The 20,214-nt window shown below is 31.2% G+C and overlaps 1 protein-coding gene across 3 annotated transcripts in view; it reads right to left on the reverse strand.

Moving 5' to 3' along the window:
- Positions 1-20,214, reverse strand: part of LOC118181629 (trypsin-like) — a 67,349-nt gene that overhangs the window by 32,347 nt on the left and 14,788 nt on the right. For 2 of the 3 annotated variants that reach the window (XM_085813151.1, XM_085813144.1), the window contains exons 2-3: positions 10,249-10,493; positions 3,219-3,389 (exon numbers count right to left, since the gene is read on the reverse strand). In XM_085813151.1, the coding sequence (XP_085669277.1) occupies positions 3,219-3,389; positions 10,249-10,492 (415 nt within the window). In that variant the 5' untranslated portion in view covers position 10,493. Of the gene's footprint in view, positions 1-3,218; positions 3,390-10,248; positions 10,494-16,099; positions 16,199-20,214 lie in introns of those variants that run through there. The other variant, XM_085813139.1, reaches the window with a different exon arrangement.

Below are 20,214 nucleotides of genomic sequence, written 5' to 3' on the forward strand. Positions count from 1 at the left end.
ATTACGTTATCCCACAGGTAAATAAATCGTAACTATATAATAAACATTTAAAATGCTATATTTTATAGTTATATCAAAGTTCATGAACAGAGAGAGAGCTCTGATGCAATACTTATCATTATATTCATAAAATAATCACTTTGAAAGGTCTGACCTATTGTTACATGGTAATAAGTTAAAAGCGAGCGAGTAAGCTAAAAGCGAAAAGTATTTGCGAGTAAGCTAAAAGCAAGCATTCAAAACTAATAACAGAAAAATGATGGACATGTCTTTATATGCTGAAACTTCCTTCAAAAATGTAGAGTAAAGAAAATTCATAACTATTATTATTAATTCACATTTCCTACATAGTCATTTCCAAACGAGATTCAATCTTTTGGGCTAACATGCCTTTATCCATCAGCTAACAGATTGTCTATATATTTCGCGGCAAATAAACACACCCTCTTCGGGTCATTTCTCTCCAAGGGATACCCAGGACGTTAATCTAAAAGGAGGTGGGTAATTGGCCAAGAAAATTGCATTTCTTTTGTTAGCGATAACATGAACTTATTTCCGTGGAAAACGTTATTGATTTTCTTATTTATAAATATCATTTCAATATTTTCATACTTCTAAAGAGACTGAAGTATAGATCTTAAGATTTTCTTTCCTTTATTATGCGCTAAATGGGTTCTTTATCTCTTTTTCCTGTTTTATTAGCATTTAATTTCCTACTCACGTTAAACTACCGTGAAATTTTAAATTATTGAAGAACGATATTTTCATAAGCATTTTCATAGCTCGCACTCTGACGTTTTAAAAATATCAAGATAGAGGAATACGATATTATAATGATAAATAAATGTTATTAAAGAACTTCGATGTTTCACATTCGATGCATTTTGTATGTTTTTCATTCAAAGGGATTATTTTGGTATTAGGATTATTTGGTATTATTAGGACCATTCTAAAATAATATGAATCATAAAAATATCCTTTTAAAACATTAAATCTTTTAAACATCCATGAGTATTTATTTGCTAATTCAGATATTAAAAAAGAATATGAACTTACCAGTTCTATAAACGAAGAAATGTTTGATAACAATTTGAAAAATAATAAAATAAAAATAGTTCTTATACATTACCGTATGTATACTTCAAGGACCAAAGATTGACTTTCGCTCCTACACATATTTACCAACTTAATAATAAGACGAATAATATGTTACTTAAATTTGATCATGACTATTATTGCCAAGTTTATAACTGAATGTTGATCTTAGATTCCTTTAATCACATATCATGCTGTTTTCGACACTTATGGGTGCATTAGAAATTTAACACGTACGCTCAGATTGTTGAATTTTACTTGGTAATATGCCATTCATATAATAAAATATAGTTTATTGCTAAGTAAAAACGTGATAATTCCATGGGGCTATAGAAAAGCAGAAATCTATATTTCATGTTTCATTACATTAGAAATAATGTGCCACTAATCTTGGGTTACAGTTAAACAACGATTTTTTATTAAACCATCACATAATTTAATAACGATAAAATACTTTTTTATCATGCTTACATTTAGGATAAGACTCACATAAGTCTTCAACACTATGACACCATTATGAATCTGTTAAATGCTTTTCTTCTGGCATCTTTCACTTTAAAAGATTTTTCATATCTTCCTTTGCAAAGTTTATAGAAAGCCTCGTTAAAAATTGCTGTATTTTGAATTAAGAAGCTATTTTGATTCAATGTTACTGATTATACATAAAATCAATTATATATATATATGTAATAATAAAATTCCATAGTCAAGAATACACTTAAAATTCTAACTGTATGTTCTTTTCATTTTTAATGGCGACGTTCTCTTATTTGAAAGTACGTGGAATTACATCCACAGCCCCGTAGTCAAGTTGTTTTTCCCGCCTTTTCTACACGTACAGTTATAGAATGTTCTGGAAATATTTAAAGCGAACTGGATTGGCTGACTAGGCTGACGTCATTTCTCGGAAGCTCCGCCTTTCCAGAGACTATAAAAGGACTCGCAAAGGAATATCGGGGGCTTTTCTTTAATATAACGATGCAGTAAACTTCATACATAAAGTTATTAGTAATTCTTTTTATTTACTCCCGATATCTGATTTTGAAACTGCTATTTCTCCTGAATAATAATAAATGGATCCCGTTTTTTAAACTTATCGTCTGATAATTTAAGATACGACTACATTTATGATTCTTCACCAATCTATTTATTCCGGAGAAAAGCTGGTACATCATATATATATACAGAGAGAGGAAAAAAGGAAAGATTATTTAGGAAAACAATCAGCTTATTTGGCTAACTTTTTTGTCCAGGAAGCTAGTCTAGTTTTTACATCACTAGAGTTTCCTCTATTATAATTTAGAATATATATTGCAGCGCGTGACGAATATTAAAAGAAAGCTAAGCCGGAAAATTGAAAATACAAGAGCGCGTGCATTTAACATTTAATAAATGTCTCTTCTTGATTTCGAGAAAGTACTAAAAAATTCTCGTACATTTTAAAAGCTTATATAAGCGGCATGAAAACCTCTCAGTTCGTAGTTGTTGTTAGTAGTTAGTTAGTTTGTTGTTTTTGAAGTCCAAGGAAAAATTGTATTTCCTTTAAAAGTCCAATCCAAGTATGCATGGATCTGTGATATCCGCCACATATCCATAGGACAACAACAATCCATTATCACAACAAAAATGATTATGTAGTTATCTTTTAACTACTCAAACGTTCAAGAGAACTTAATTCAAAACAGCTAGAGAAAGCTAATCCGCGAATTCGCTAGTCAACAAGAGCAGTTTTCTAAACAAACTCTTAAAACAACAACAAACTAACTAAAATAACAACAACTACGAACTGAGAGGTTTTCATGCCGCTTACATAAGCTTTTAAAATGCGCGAGAATTTTCTAGTACTTTCTCGAAATCAAAAAGAGATATTTATTAAATGTTAAACGCACGCGCTCTTGTATTTTCAATTTTCCGGCTTAGCTTTCTTTTAATATTCGTCACGCGCTGCACTGCACGGGGAATAAAACCATTTAATTTATAATAGAACTAACATTAGCTATTTAAATACCAAATCCGTAACACTATGTTTTGATATATAAACTGATAGGTTTTGCTTTTAATTTGTACATTTTCACACATGTTAATTTTTAAATTTAACATCTATCAACTAAAAGTTAACTTGCCAGGCTCGTTGACTAAGTTGACCAGGGATGGCACGACGTTTCTAGGAACACAACAACTCCACAGTAGTCCACCATTGCACAAATCTACAGGACGCTGACCTTGGAAAATACAGCCCAAACCAATGTTACAAGAATACCTAGTACCTTCGAAATGGCAGCTGGATGGCAAGGCTGAAAAAAAAAATTATATTAAATAAAGAAGTGAACAAGAAAATAATTTGCAATGCTAATTTAATATAAAAAATCTGATGTGTACACCACATGACTTCCTTGTACGGAATATTAAATTATACGCATTTTTTCTTGCATTTCATTTAAACTTATTGGATTGAATTAAATCTACTTCGCCGACAGCGCATAAACCACAATAGAATAAATGCATTCTTTAAAATTCACTCTAGTATTTGTTTACCATAGCGACACTCTGGCGCTAGATTCACTTAACAGTATTAATAATTACATAACAATTAACTTATATAATAATTATATAACGGAAACTAAGTTAACTGTTACATAATCCAATAACTATATAACAGTTAACTTATATATTTCGTTCATATTATAACTCATAATGCACAAAATTTATATCATTTAAAGAATACAATTATCTAATCGTTGCCACATGTTCTATTCAAATACTATAATAAAGCTAGAATGATGTAAAAAAGAAATTAAGCAAACAAAACAAAAAGAAACAGTTTTTCACAGACGATTGAGTATTTCTCCTTCAATTAATTCAGTTCTCACTTCGCGAGAAGGCAAAAATAGATAAAAACTCAAAATATCTATATTAAAAATTACGAAGTAAATCTTAAACACTTATTTCCTCGAAAAAATTCCAGAAAGAATTAAGCATGATTTAATTGGCAATAATAAATGAATGCGTTATATTTGTTGCTGCGAAGCTAAGTTTCTCTAGATTGGCAAGAAATCCACTAGTCTCCTGTTTCAAATGTAAACATCAATGGCCGCCATAAAAAAAGGCTTAGCGGCACTTAGACAACTTTAAAATTGTTGATAATTCTAAAAATATTACGTACAGATTTACTAAAGGCATAAAAACCTTAACCGGAAGATAAAACAACATAATACAATCATTTTTAAAGGAAAAAATGTACAATTTACAAAAATATAAGAGTAAAGAAGCTGAGATCACTGAGCCGGGTAACAGAGTGGATATATATATAAATATATTTATATACGTTTGGTGCGGCCGATCGTAACCAAAATACGAGGTGTACATCTACATGTTATAGCAGTCCTATATACAAAATTTCAACTTCTGAGGCTACTCGTTTTTGAGTTATGCGTACATACGTTCGTACAGACGCCACGAAAAATTCTCTTCAGAATTAATTTTAAAGCAGTTTTATAATTTTTTTGGATTAAAAGAGTCTTTTATTCTTTCCTTAAGTACAGATATCACGCAACGTTAAATTGCATTCGATAGCGGTCAAAATGAATATTTTCGTTGAAATATGCTGCCTGAAACTTTTCGCAATTACAATACTTCCTTTTTACTTCGTACAAGGAAGAAAATAATTATGGGTGCAAAATGAAAATTTTCTGACAACTCATTTAAATCCAGTTGTTGGATGATTCTTTAAAATGTGATTAAAGCTTTAAAATAATAAAAAATCTTATTCTTTTAAGTTACTAATAACTTAAAAACGTTTTCCCTCCTTTTTACTAATTAGGTTGTTTGAAGAAAGTTGTTGAAGTAATTGTCGTAAAGGGCCCCAAAACGCTGGTTTGCTCAGAGACCTATAATGCTGTGTAAAATGGGACTGACTACAAGACATTTAAACATAAAGAGATTTCCAGTTTATTAAGAACCTTTCAGCTCCTAGTCATTACAATCAAGCAGAATGTCACAAGCTAAAAGCAGTTTTTAAATAAATGCTTATAAACAAAGTACAATATTGTTTTAACTTAGCACAAAGCACATTGATGAAATTTAGTTATTCTTCGTATCTTGCTGATGCCCAAAATAATAAAAAATAGAAATAGCTCGGTTATTTACCTTAAAAACACGTCTTAAAAATCGCAACTTTCTGAATTTGCAATAATGAGTTTAGTTGCCATCAGTTATCAAGCGTAATAATTGCTTTCACTTACCATTTGAATAGCTGCATACACAAAGAACCACGTTAAACTTTTGAGGGGTATGCCAGCTACAAGAAGATAAGCTGATACTAGAAATGCAGATGCCTTCTTCAATTATAATAGAGAGAGAGAAACATAAGCGAGATATAAATTTATTAGGAAATTTTGATTTGAAAGCCGATATATTTTAATTTACGTTCGTTTGACTGATAGCAAAACAAACGGTTGTAATAGTCTGATAAAAATTAAATGTAACTTAATGCTTCTTATAACAGGATAAGTGTATTTTATTCATGACTTGATTTATAGCATCTAATATACAGGTATCTATGGGATATAAGTATCTACAAGATGCTGTAAAAACAAATTGGGAGATTAAATCTCTACATATAATAAAACAAAGAGTCTGTCTGTCTGTGTGTGTGTGTGTGTCTTTCGTTCGTGCTGCGCGTAAGCTAATAGACCCACGGCTACGGAATTTGGTTCATAGGTGCATCTAGACAAGAGCCAGTGCACCTCGAAGCGATTTTTTCGAAATTCGAATTCGAATTTTTTTTATTTTATGTTTTGTGACGAAATCGCGTCATTTTGAGACATAATGGGCTATAGGAAAGCGAGATTTTACTCTACGCACTCCATTTTCACATCGTCATGAAATGTAGGCACTTAGTTATTTTACGAACTTAAAATAAATTTCGTGTTTCAATAAATCGATTAAATACGAATTTATTTAACATCTTTTCAACGGGAATTTTTCTAAAAAGGTTTACTTTTAAAAATGAACAGTTAATTTTTCTTTGATTTTTGGACACGTTAAACTTTCATCCTTGCGACTGCTTTTACAAAAAGAATTTTGGAAAAATTATAATATTTTGTATTTAAAAAAAAAATTAAATGAAGCTTCCGAGTACACTTTTCACATCTCACATCTTTAAAAATGTGATTTTGGTAACAATTTTCCTTTCTTATTGTTGTTGATAGATTTTTGATGAAATCGCATCATTTTGAACAGTTTCATTCTTTTAGAAATATGGGTTTGGCATCAATTTTTCATCACATTTCTTATGTCACTGTTTTATAAGAGATTGGCAACTTTCGTTATCCATTTTTTTTATAGATATAATACATTTTTATTGATTTTTTTTAATAAGGTTGTTCTGCAGAGTAAAATTCTGCGCCGAATTTTTTGTTTTTTGAGTTTCCTTCATGTTATTTTTTGCTTATTTCACTATTTTGTAAGATATTGAAAAGTTTTGCATGATTTTTTTTCTTCAACGGAAAGTTGGTTAATTTTTTATTAGGATAATTAATATTTGTATTAAGGGATATAGCTTATTTCATTGTAACTTTTTTCTCTTGAAAATATAAGATAAAATATCATTTATTATACTTTGCTTTTCAGAATTTTTAGTTTTTTGTATTCTTTTATGCTAATTATTGCTCATTTCACTGTTTTTAAGATATTGAAAAGTTTTGAGTGATTTTTTTAGAAAACAGAGTTCTTAATCTCTTTTATACCATTTGAGTTCTTAAGATTTTGCAAAGGAAAGTTGGTTAATTTATTTATTAGGATAATTAATATTTGTATTAAGGGATATTGCTTATTTCATTGTAATTTTGTTATACGTAATAACTTTTTTTTATGAAGTTGTTCTGCAGAGTAAAATTCTAAGCAGTTTTTAAATTTAACGTTTGGCCATTTTTCCGGTACATTTAAAAGCCAGACGAAGGTTGGCAGCGAAGTTGCTAGTACCTTATAAAACTTAGGTTGTAGTATTATGCTTCTAGTTCAAGAAAGGAATCAGAAAAAGTTGATTTAGACCAAAATAATCTTGATAACGCGACACCTTTTAGCACAAAAATCACTGAAATTAAAATATTTAAACGGGTGCTCCATGAAGAAAGACACAAGTATTAAGTCATTCGTCGTCGCGTGAAACATTTTTAATTAAAGAGAATCCAGTCTGTGGTGTGAATAACCTCTTCTCTGAAAAAAACATGTTAAAACCGTATGTGAACTAACTATTTTCACCCACAGAAAAGGATTCAGGAGTCCTGTGACGTTAAATTTCTACAGACAAAGTTTATTAATAATTCACTTTGAATAAAATATCTTGTTTTCAACAATGGCCCCATTAGACACTTCGCGGCAAGAAGTATAAAAAAAATTTCCTAGCGCATATAAATCATAAATATATATATAGCATATAAATCATAGCGCAATATGTGTAAAGCATATAAAAGTGAATATAAATTTTGTTTAGTTTTTGGAAGAGAAATGTAATGTTCTAAAAACATGAGAAGCTTAATGTAATATTTACCGTTTCTAAAAGCTAATGAATTAAAGAACAAGTGCCATAGAATGTTTTCAATGATAAAACCTGGCGTTATTCGCTATATTCATTTGCATAATTCCTTACGGTACAAAATATGAAAATGAGTGAATTTAATGTTTCATTATATTTTCATCGTTTGAAACTACACGAATCATTTAAAAATCAGTGTTTATTATGTCATTTGAAAGTTTTGCTAATAATTCATGTAACGGCGTTCAAAGTACTCATATACAAGATATCAGTGCATGCGTTGCCATGCAAAGAAAGAAAATTTAACACTTGATCTTCCATTAAAGTTGAGTTATATTTATAATACATGAAATGCGAAACTTATTATCTATAATGGTCACTGGAAAAATTGTAAATAATTATAATTGTCACAAAATAGAATATTTTAAATTTAGCTGAAAAATTCTGTTTTTCCAGTTAATGATTAACATGACAATGTTAATCATTTGATGATGAGAAAATTCATGTTTCTTATCTCGTAGCTAAAAATGTTTTCTGCATTGATCTAACAAAAAAGAATGAGTTTTTTCAAATAGTTTTGTTTATAATTCAAATCAGCAAAGTAATTCTCCCATTTCTTAAAACTACAGGTGCATTTATATCTATTTGATAACATCTTAACCACACAGTTTTATACCTTGTCTTAATATATTATATTAAATTATGTTACTATTATTATATTTAGTTAAATTATTTAGAAATAAGCTATATTTAACACTGAACTTATTTAAAATCATTTTGTAGTTAGACTAACATTTTGTAGTATTTAACTGATATATTACCTAACGAGATATTAATTTTAAACCTCGTCACTAGATGGCAGCACAAGAAACAGGGTTTCTCGTGTAGTCTTCATGATTGTAACATTAAAAACTTCTAAAATTCGAAAACGTAATAAATTCTAATGGGTGAAGTAATTATTAACTGCACGTTTTTATCACTGATTATTTATCAAATTGCTCATGTTTTTTTTACATACTGACTTTTCCTCAGTCTATATCTCCTATCATAGGATACAACTGCTTATGAATAGATAATTTATAAAGATATAGATAATTTATATCTATATCTTGACTATCATCGAGTCAAGGAAGGTTTCCTAGAAGCGTAACAGGCTTTTGACAAAGAAAGATCATGTTTTGTAAGTGTATAGCAATCCTGCGTAGAAACTCATAATTTTTTGTCACTGAGTTAACTCTCCTTACAACCTCAACCCGGATATATCCTTTTACATCCTCTTTGGGCTCATCAGCAACTGAGTGAATAAAAAAACCTGAACGCCTGTAATTTGCCTTCGTTCAATTCTGGACATTTGAATGATTTGAGGATTCTTGGAAATAAGACGTTCCTTCAAGATGGCATCTCCATAAATAAAAAGACACCGAGCTCTTTACCTTTATAAATTACCTACTTCTTGTAATTTTGCCGTTCTAGTAACAGAAGAATAAAAGAAATTATTACCAAATCAACATTTCCAAAAATTATATATTAAATGCAATCACATTCAGCAGAGTTATTGGGGCTTTATTTGCGAAGACCACTGGCTAAATTCTCAGTTGCCTGCTTCTGCATTTCCTTCAGGCTCTTGATCTTTCCCCTCCAGTATGATTTCTATTATTTATATTGACTTCCACTCAAGATAAAATAAAAACTAATCTAGAATTTAGTACTTGCTGAGTGGAATGAGCAGTGAAGTTTGCACGAATTGTATATATATCTATATATATATAGAAATTGTAGTAACCTCGCCTAAAAGTTACCAAAAGCTGTTGCTCCAAAAAGTTCAACACGTTTTAAAAAAATTAATACATATAAAAATAAAACCATGTAACAGGTAAAACATTAAAAAAAAAAAAAAAAAAAAAAAAAAAAAAAAAAAAATCAGATAAAAAAATAAGCGGAAAATGGTAAATTAGCCGAACTCGACAAACTGGCTTTTCAAGGGAAATTTTTTTGGTTTGAACGTCGAATCAAGCTAACCCCATTACGCGTTTCGCCGAAACAGACAAAAAAATTTCCCTTGAAAAGCCAGTTTGGAAGTCGAGTTCGGCTAATTTACCATTTTCCGCTTATTTTTTTTATCTAATTTTGTTTTTTTTTAATGTTTTACCTGTTATATGGTTTGATTTTCATATGTATTAATTTTTTTAAAACGTGTTAAACTTTTTGGAGCAACAGCTCCTGGTAACTTTTAGGCGAGCTTACTACAATTTCTTATTTACTTATTTTGCAGCATATTGCGCAAAATGTTATCTAGACCAAATTGGTCATTCAGTATTGTAATAACTACCTTGCTTAATATATATATATATATATATATATATATATATAAACAGTTTCGCAACTTTTCCGTGTACAAGTACTACACGAATAAAATCAAACCATAACGATTATTTTTTTAATGTTAATGGTCATTGAGGTCTTAAACTATGGAATTAGAGAATACATTTGACTTCGATGTATACTACCACTAGTTTTTAAATCAGTTAAACATTTGTTTTCATATAATTTCATTAGCAAAATGTTCGGTTAAGAGTTATATAACACGCACTGGAAACTCTAAAATTATTTCGACTTACATTGGAGATATTGAGCCACATTCATTACTTGGTAGAGAAAGTTCTGATCGAAAAATTTCTGCGGATTGTTCGAAGAAGCAGGCAGGTCCAGATTCTTTGGCGGTATTTTATGAATAACTCGGCCTGGGTCATTTTTCCGGTGTCCATATCGAACGGAAGATCTGAATGAAAACGGTGTATAGGCTTCGGTGGTGCTGGCTGTCTGCATAAACACTAACAGCACAAGCACCGATCGTTCCAACATCCTAAGAAAAGAAAAGATCAGAAAATTTTAGAATTCAGGAAAATACTATATTTTATGAAACCAGTGTTTCATTAAAGCATTATCGGCAAGTGAAATTAAATTAAACCTTTTAAGTTTAACCTTAATATTAAGTTTATCCCCGAGATTAAGTTTAAACATCGTTAAATTCGTTCGTAGGTTTAATTCATTTAAATGATGAGAGTGAAGCTGATTATTTTATCACTTAAGTCAACAGCGGTTGAAAAATAGTGAAATTTTGCATCGAAACTCATTACTAAGTTTGGATTTAAATATTTTTTCTGCAATTAGAAGTCGCTTCGTCTCGCAAGTTATTCTAAATTCGTATAAATGATAGGGTTTTAGCTGCAAGTAAATGTTTTAATATGTTTGCTTATTTGTGTACACATTTAGTGAATGAGAGCTAAGCCAATATTTTAAATGATAATAATTTTCCCAAAGTATAAAAAGCTAACCAGTTAACAGCAAAGCTAAAACAGGTTATAATACAATTTAAGATAATAGCTATTAAGACACAATAACACGCCGAATAAATACTAATTCAGAAGTCAAACAAAAAAAATCAGCGTTATATTTTCAAAATTTTCGCAGGACTAGTTTCGATGGTTTTACCGAACCACCATCCTCAGCTGCAAAACCGCAAATGAACAAGATAGGAAATAATGACTAGATAAGATAAGAAAGCCTCGACAGGAATAAGTAAGTGGCGCCATGTGTTGATGAAACCAGAACTAAAACATAATTTCTTTAAAGGCCGAAGGCAAAGACGGATTGGAATATTCAAAAAACATCTTCCATTGGAGAATTGGATTTTCTAGAGGCATTTCACATTCAAAAAAATCTTTCTGTTCTAGTTAACGATCCTAATTCCAATCCGTCTTTGCCTTCGGCCTTTAAAGAAATTATGTTTTAGTTCTGGTTTCGTCAACAGATGGCGCCACTTGCTTATTCCTGTCCAGGCTTTCTTATCTTATCTAGTCATTATTTCCTGTCTTACTCATTTGCGGTTTTGCAGCTGAAGATAGTGGTTCGGTAAAAACCATCGAAACTAGTCCTGCGAAAATTTTGAAATTATAACGCTGATTTTTGTTGTTTGACTTCTGAAATAATAGCTATATTTTTCTGAAACTAGTCCAAGACATTTATTGCAATCTTATAAACGGATGCAGTAAAACGTATCCAGTTCAAAAATATGTAACATATTTATTTATTAAGATATGAAAAAATATGTAAATGGAAAATGTTTTATATTCGAAAGTAGATAAGCTTTGGACTAAAACCATTAACTCAATATATCATCGAAATGCAGTTTAACTGAGACGTTCTCTGCAATGCCTTGATAAACACTGTTGCAGCAACTACATTAGACTGGAAGTTCGGGTCTACTATGCAAAATCCAATTAAATTAACACTTAATGCTGATTACAAGTTTAATTAAACCTCTATTTCTCGAAATGGAGTGAGTATAAAAATTTGCTTACCAGGAGCTGTTTCAAAAATTTTCCCTCCGAATAACTATACTAATAATAATTTTAATAAAAGCTATTCAAAACTGCACAAATTTAAGAGAGAGGCTCTTGAAAAAGGAAGCTGTTGAGACTTCATTACATCAAATGAACTAGCCCATGAAATTCAAGAAAACTGAAAGAACATTAAAGTAAATCGTTTAGTGCAGAAAATTGAGGAAACGCTTTCTTACGTTGAAAGTGAGTTAAGAACATACATATAACAAAACAGCTATTTTATTATGGCTGCTACAAGTCAGAACAGAATGGCTTATAGAAGTTTTGGGATTTTGCCGAAACGATTATTTTTTAACTTTTGCAATAGAATGCAGGGTAAGGTTCCGCAAGTCGTACCACAGCTTAAGTCGCACCTTTTAAATACTATTAGGCATAATATCACAATATTTGTGTAGAAGACAGAGAAGAGAATATGATTCGGTACCTAAAATGCTAACGGGTGCATGACTTATGTGCTGGAGTTGACAAGAAAATGGGGGGGGGGGAGAAAAAATTATGATCATTATTGCAATTAATTGCATAACTAAATTAGTTGAGAAATAAACATTTTTTTTTATTACAAGTAACTATTCAACTTTAAACGTGGTACGATTTAAGCTACATGCTGCATAACTTCATATTGGTTGTCTAAGTCATATTAAGTTCGTGTTCATAAATTTGATTAATTTTGTAACAGAGTAGGTTGTATGGAATTTTATTGTAGTAAATATCATCAGCGATAACACAAGATATTATTACCTCTCATAATTCATATATTTTCATAGATTTTACTACTTACAGTTATTTTTTCTTAGGGAACACGACTTACGGAATACCCTATTGCATCTGCTATTGCGAAATTTGCCAAAATAACGACTTTGAGTTATTCTGAACTTGAAATTCTTTCTCTTAATATTCGTCATAGAATAAAATGTATTTCATGCTTGGTTAAAAGTCAAGATTTTTTTTTTTTTTTTTTTTTTTTAAAGGGGGAGCATGAGTGTATTCCAGATACACAGAACTATCCCTTATCAAAAGAAAGAAACAAGGCCAACTAAAAGCATAGGCGACATTAAGTAGTTGCCTAGAGCCCTGATTTTCAAAGGGCGCTAGCAAATTTTTCCTCACAAGTGCTAACTGAATTAGAGTGCATTTCGCTTTGAAGTATTAATATGTTTAATTTATACTGATCGTTCTAGGGCAGAACTTCTTAAACTTCTTTCTTTCACAACTTTTCATCTTCGAGATATTTTGTGACTCCAAATATTTAACATGGAATAAAGACATAAAAATAAATATTTACGATAAATAATTTATTTCTTTGGTAAGCAATATACTGTAAGGATTGTGTTAATTTTATTAACAGTTAAATTTTGAGTTAAACTTCTTTCCTGTCAATTTCTTAACTTCAACTCACTACTTCCGGCCAGAACGTAGTTTTGGAATCACTCTGAATACTTAATGAGGAGGAGCGGTATTTAAACCGCGAAGTCTACTTGCTGAGTTAGAGAGAATCAGAGTTTCTGATTTGCGCGCGCCTGCTTTTTGGCTATTCTCTCTCAAAGCTGTTGTTACGCTCGGCCGTACTCAAGCCCTTGATAAGCTTCGCAGTCAAATAGAGTTGGGGGGCCAACTCGATTAGAATGTTGATAGCTTCGGCTATACCTCTTTAGTTAATCTTAGTTTTAGTTTATTTCTTAGTCTCTTAAGTTCAAGCCCAAGTGTCGGCTTTGATTTTACACTCCAAGACGAAGTTTTGTTAAATCTTATTGGAATAATAAAGGGTTAGTTATCCTTCCAACTTGTTGTTTCTTGTTACACGAACTTAAGCGATTATTCGCTAACTATTTCTTAAGATTCGTCACTTTCTACAGTAACTGAGAATACACTAGTGAGAATCTTACAATACATACGAAAAGAAGCAGTTTTAGGATTTTTTTCCAGCATACAAAAATTAATGAAAGAAAATTACGTTATATTGGTACAGATGTGCGTGTTTTTTGCTGCATAACAAATCCAATGTTGGTGCAATATTTGAAACTGCTGGACATAAAATATCTTTAATGTTTTTCAGCATTGAATGACATTTGAATAAAGTCGACGTAAAAGCCGAAAAAGTAGTTTCTCTTAAGTATGTTGTGCTGAATGTCAAAATCTGAATACCAGAAACTGTGGGAATTTCAGTTCCAGCTTCAATCCAGCATTCGGGCAAGGATTTTTTGCGAAAACTCAAGTTTTTAACCACTCGATAGCTCATTAAATTCATTTTGGTCTTTACATGGCAGGTGACTGATCTCATTAATGTCAATTAATGTAAGTTTTTTAAAAGTCTCCTTAATGTAATTTCTTTAACTTCATATGTGCATCTAAATGAAATTTTTGTGAACCCCAACATTTCATTTTGTGGCCGCGACACACAAATTAAAAAAACCCTGGTATAGGCCGCCGAAAGTATTGGTGCTGGACCTGAGCTACTAAGAAGAAGGTGTAGAGGAAACAGAAACAATCTAAAAAGTTAAAATATTGAAAGTAAGCAGAAATTTACTAATTTATAAATCCCAGAAGGAATGGGGGAAAAAAACCCGCAACTGAGGAAAGACAGAGATCAAGCATATAAATTAATAAATAAATAAGCCTAGTAAATGGCAGCATTGTTTAAACAAACTTTTTACATAAGGAAAAAGGAGAAAAGCAGCACAATCCCAAGGAATTTAAAAATATTGAAAAGATGTTATTTTAGATTTTAAAAAGATGTATTAGAAACATTATTTTAGTGGATTTTGTTGAATGCTTCGCATTTCTGCTCCAAAACATTCACTTTACACCAGACAACTTCTGTGTGACTAAAATGATAATTTTAACTTTTAATGCACATTCTTAAAGGTTTGATAGCACGTAAACTTAAATAGCCAAAAAGCAGTTTTAGGATTTTTTTGCAGCATACAAAAATTAATGAAAGTTTGGTTTGATTTATTAGATTACGGCAAAGCATTCGAGGACTATCTGCCTTAAGGGAGGGATGCCTTCATGGAGGATTTTTTTAAGGGAAACTGGCTCATATACACGTTACACATGGGGAAAACCACGAAAGCACCCATGCAGCCAGGCCGTTCGCAGGATTCGAACCTCAAATTAATGAAAAAAAATTACGTTATATTGGTACAGATGTATGTGATTTTTGCTGCATAACAAATTAAATGTTGTTTTCAGTTTGTTTTCAGTCTTACGTGAGTCTTTATTTGACAATTTCTTGAAACCTCTTTGTTTTGAGTTTCTTATTGAGCATGAGCGCAAATCCAGAGATAGTAGAGACACAGTTATTTTCAAATAAAATAGTTCCAGTTAGTTTACGCTATATATTGTGCAGATTAGTATTTAAGAACAAAGCAAGATGATTTTCATAACGGAGAATGCCTAATGGGCTGAAAATAATACAAAAAGAGATTTAATTTGATAACTAATGATTTTTAACTGAAAATGATTTTATTATCATTAGGAACGCGATTATGATGCGAACTGAATGAAGTTTTTATATGTACTTTCCCCAAATTGCAAACCTTAGAAATGCTAATGTAGTATTATTTATTCATTTACTAAAATAAATGTACAGTAATTAAATGTATAATTAATAATTACCAGAATTTTGCAGGCAAAAAGCATTACATTTCTCAATTGCATTGAATATCTTGAGATAACCCCGAGGGAAAAAAAAAAGCAATTAACTCTATACTACTACAAAGTGAAAAAAAAAAAGAAAACCTTGCCGTTACAAATAGCGAAACTTATTTCGAATATTTTATCGCTTGAGGCATTTAATTTCTAAGTAGCATTAAAGTAAAATGATAATTGATGTGAAATTACTATAAAATTCGTTAATATAATTAAATATTTATGAGTTACGGCGAAGCTTCAGAAAAAGAATGTTTTTTAAAACTAAAAATAAATAAATAAATGAAAAATATCCCCCTTCAACCAAACAATGCTTGGATTTTGACCTTGAATTCGTCAAGACAAAATATATAGGACTCTCACGACTCAATGGTCGGGGAAAAACGCATACCATCATTAAGAAGAGTAATTATTTTACCTCTCATTGCAATTCCTTTTCAAAAAGCGCTTGAACGAACCCCGACTCTTCAAAAAAGCGGACATTGCAACGACCCAGTTTTCTCCTCCGACTGCGATGCCCAAGAAACAGAAAGTGTTTAGAGGCAAGAGACCTCAAATATTGCAGGGAAATCCACAGAAACGCGGAAATAAAGGCTAAGCATAACCGGGTTTCCAGTCTTAATCCCTCAGATAACAGCATGCTCAATAATTGGCAGCGGAAGTAAAATGTCATAAGCTGGTATGTATATACATTCATACATGAATAATTATTACCCGCAACACGTTTGAAAAGTTATCAGTGATACATTTAATTGCTCCTTAACTCCCAGATAACTAAACAGGAAATTATCGAATACATTTTAATTTTTCAATGAATTGTTTCTTTTCAACTTTCTAGCAACTTCCTATATAAAGTTAAAATGTGCAAACACAGAACTAAAACAATAAAAGTGTCTAAGTATACGAATAAAAATAAAAATACATAACAAAATGAAAAGAATTTTAATTGTAAATCACAAGACAAAATAGTTAAGAGGAAATTGTAAATTTTAAAATAAATATCAATATCACTCAAAACTATTGTATAAACAACAACAAAAAACAAAAACAAAAACAAAATTGCATTTTTTATAACCGTGAAACTGCCTGTGGGTGAGAGAAGCTCACATTTTTAATAATAAAATAAAAATAAAAAAATAAAATAAAAAAATCAAGAAATCTTTATTAAACTACTTTTAACTTAACTACTTTTTTTACTTAATTACAGAAGCTTTATACCCGATTTAAAGTCAAATGTGTTTTGAAGTCAAGTATTAATTTAGAATTCAAGCAACAAAAATCAGCGTTATATTTTCAAATTTTCACAGGACTAGTTTCGATGGTTTTACCGAACCATCATCCTCAGCTGCAAGAGCGCAAATGAACGAGATAAGGTATAATGATTAGATAAGATAAGAAAGCCTGGACAGAAGATAAGCGACTGGCGCCATCTGTTGATGAAACCAGAACTAAAACATAATTTCTTTAAAGGCTGAAGGCAAAGAAGGATTGGAATTAGGGTCATTAACTAGAACAGAAAGTTTTTTTTTTTTTTTGAATGTAAAATGCCTCTAGAAAATCCAATTCACCAATGGAAGATGTTTTTTGAATAACTTTGGCAGCAGAAAAATTGAAAGTGCGATTTTCGGACCTACAATGTTGGCCAACAGAAGAATTCTGTGTTTACTTTTTTCTAACATATGCCTCATGTTCCTAAACGCGAAGTTTTAAAGCTCTCTTGGTTTGGCCAATGTAAATTAAACCACACTGCAAGGAATCCTGTAAATACCCCAGGAATTCATATCCGGAATGGGGTCCTTGAGTATAGAACTCAGAATTTTATTGATGGAGAATAAACGACCCGAAAGTTAAATTTCTGCAAAATACGTGCAACTTTATAGCTAACTGATGGAAAGAAGGGAATGACAATAGAATTTTTATAATCTCCTAAAACAAGAATGTGCCTTTTGGTGTGTTGAGATGAGAATTTTGTAACTGCTTGATTAATAATGTTGGGTGAAAGCCCCTGTCAATAGCTATTGCTTTTAAATAATTTAGTTCTTCATCAAGGGATAGTTTGGAGGAACAAACTTGAAAAGCAGGGAAAACATAGGAATAAAATGAAGCTAACTTTTGTTTAGTCAGATGACATGATTTGAAGTGTGGTGGAAGGCAAACCAATGAAGGTTTACGGTAAACTGTAGTACTCGGATTGAAAACGAACTATTTTTTTTTAAATTATAAGATTTTTATTTTTTCAATTATAAGATTTATTAAAAAAGTACCGGTAAAAAAAATAAAAAATAAAGAAGAAAATAAATGAATGATAAAAAGTAAATAAGAAAGAAGTGAAATGAGTAAGTAGCGAGTAACTAATAGTAAATTTCACTATGCAAAAGCATGGAAAGCTATATAACACTCAAATTCGAAAACAATTTTTATAAAGAATACTTATAACTGGCCTTTCAATCAGATATAATTATTCACTGAAAAAGAATAATTTTCCAATTTTTTTCATCTTTAGAAGTCGATTAATCAGGCTTCTTAAACAAATTTATTCGAATACAGCAGTACTAATAAAAATCTAGTTTATATCTCTATGTAGAGTCGTAGCTAGGGTTTTCAGCGCGCAGGGACAACCGAAGATTTCGCGCCCCCTACTGCTTGCCAGGGATGGAAAACATTTAATTCTAAAATGTCGTAACATCAATTTGGCGCCCCTTGGATTCTGAGCCCGGGGACAGATGCCCCCCCTCTAGCTACGCCCCTGTTTCTATGGTTGAGGAAATGTACCTTTCACTGTTTTTGTTCCCGTGCCACAGACATAATAAGTTATCTCGAAAGAAAAATATAGATAATTACTTTAAATCTATAAAAGAAAAAATATTAAAACAATGATACCCCTTAAAACTTAAACATAGATTGATACACTTTGGCACATTCAAAGACGGGAAAAAAAAAAAAAAAAAAAAAAACCCTCAACAATTCACATGTAGGTAGAAAAATTGTTAAAATCAACGATTTTATAAAACAAGAAACTACTTTTGTGCTTTTGAATTTTTTATAAAATTTAGAAACATAAATATTATCTTACAGTGAATAATAATACGAATTAATAAGCCTCTTTATTAAAGTGCTAAAAATACTGATTTGTTTACTAAGTCACGGATTTTTGTGATTAAAACCAAATGGCATTTGCGTCACTGCTAGTTTATATTTAACTACGCATGCAGTGTGGATGCGTGCAATGATTATTTTTGCTGTTAAAATTTTTTTAAGGATTTTTTTTTCTTTAAACTATGCAATGCTAAACAAACTGAAACTAACAGAAGTGTAGTTTTGAAAAGCATTTACATAATTTTTATGGTTTAACAACTCAATGACCTTTAACTAAAAATGGGAAAACAAAAAACAATACAGATGCGGCAAATTTGGAGCATAAAAGTTTACAAAACTTTTGTACTAACATTTGGAAATGGCCTAGTAAATTCCACCACAGACTCGCAACAAATGGCTCATGGTACAATGACTTTTCGGCAAAGTTGTGAAACCTACTTCTCCAAAGATGACTGAGGAAAATGTCAACATTACGCATTTCGCTACAAGTGGAGAATACTATTCAGCATAACTAACCAATTTTTATGTCTCTCGAAATAAGAGGATCCGGTTCAAAGTCTTTTGGTCGGAAAAAACTTTCCTCAATATCCTGAAACACCTCCCCCCCCAAAATAACATATTCTACAAATGATGAGTTAATATATGTAAAATTCACTGTATAACTAATAAGGTTGTTATTTAAATTAAGCAGATATTTATAATTTCAGACTTCTACTTTCCGTTTCTTCACCAGAATGTAAAGAGTTAGATCGTATTTAAGCTGAGAGTTTTGGACTCTAAGACAAAGACTCTGTTTCTGGCCTGCGCGTCCATGCTACGTTTAGCTCCTGCCTGCTTTGGTAGTTGAAATTTTCGGCTTTGCGTTATTGGCTGCTGACTCTAACTATTGTATATTATTATTATAACAATTCATTAAAGAGATAGGATGTGGTACACTTACGCATTTGTTAGATTAATTGTACCTATTTTTCAGTAGATTTGCATAGCTATTATTTCCGACATATGAAGAGAATTAAAAAAAAAAAAAAGCGATCAAAATGAACGTTTGGTTTATGCGATTACGGAAAAGCCTCGGAGGTGAGGGGAGGGATGGCTTCGTAAAGGCCTTTCTAGGGAAAACTGGCTCGTATACACGTTATACATGGGGAAAGCCACGAAGACGCCCATGCAGCCAGCCCGTTCGCAAAATTCGAACCTCGGACCTAACTACCAGTGTTCAGTGACTTTACCGCTCAACCGCTGGTGGGCCCTCAAAATGAACGAATAACCAATAATTTCTTGTTAGCAAACTTACTCAGAACGTTGAAAGTTGTTGCTGTTCTGACTAATCTCGCTTGTCAAGCCCACAAAATTCATCGTGACAAGGAGGCAAGATTGCGCCTTGGGAACCATACAGGTGACAGCACGACTTCACTCAACTCCGCCCTTAGTTTTTAA

This window comes from Stegodyphus dumicola, chromosome 1 (assembly GCF_044657685.1).
Source record: "Stegodyphus dumicola isolate Sdum_Otavi_A_Nest chromosome 1, ASM4465768v1".
In the NCBI taxonomy this organism is placed as follows: domain Eukaryota; kingdom Metazoa; phylum Arthropoda; class Arachnida; order Araneae; family Eresidae; genus Stegodyphus; species Stegodyphus dumicola.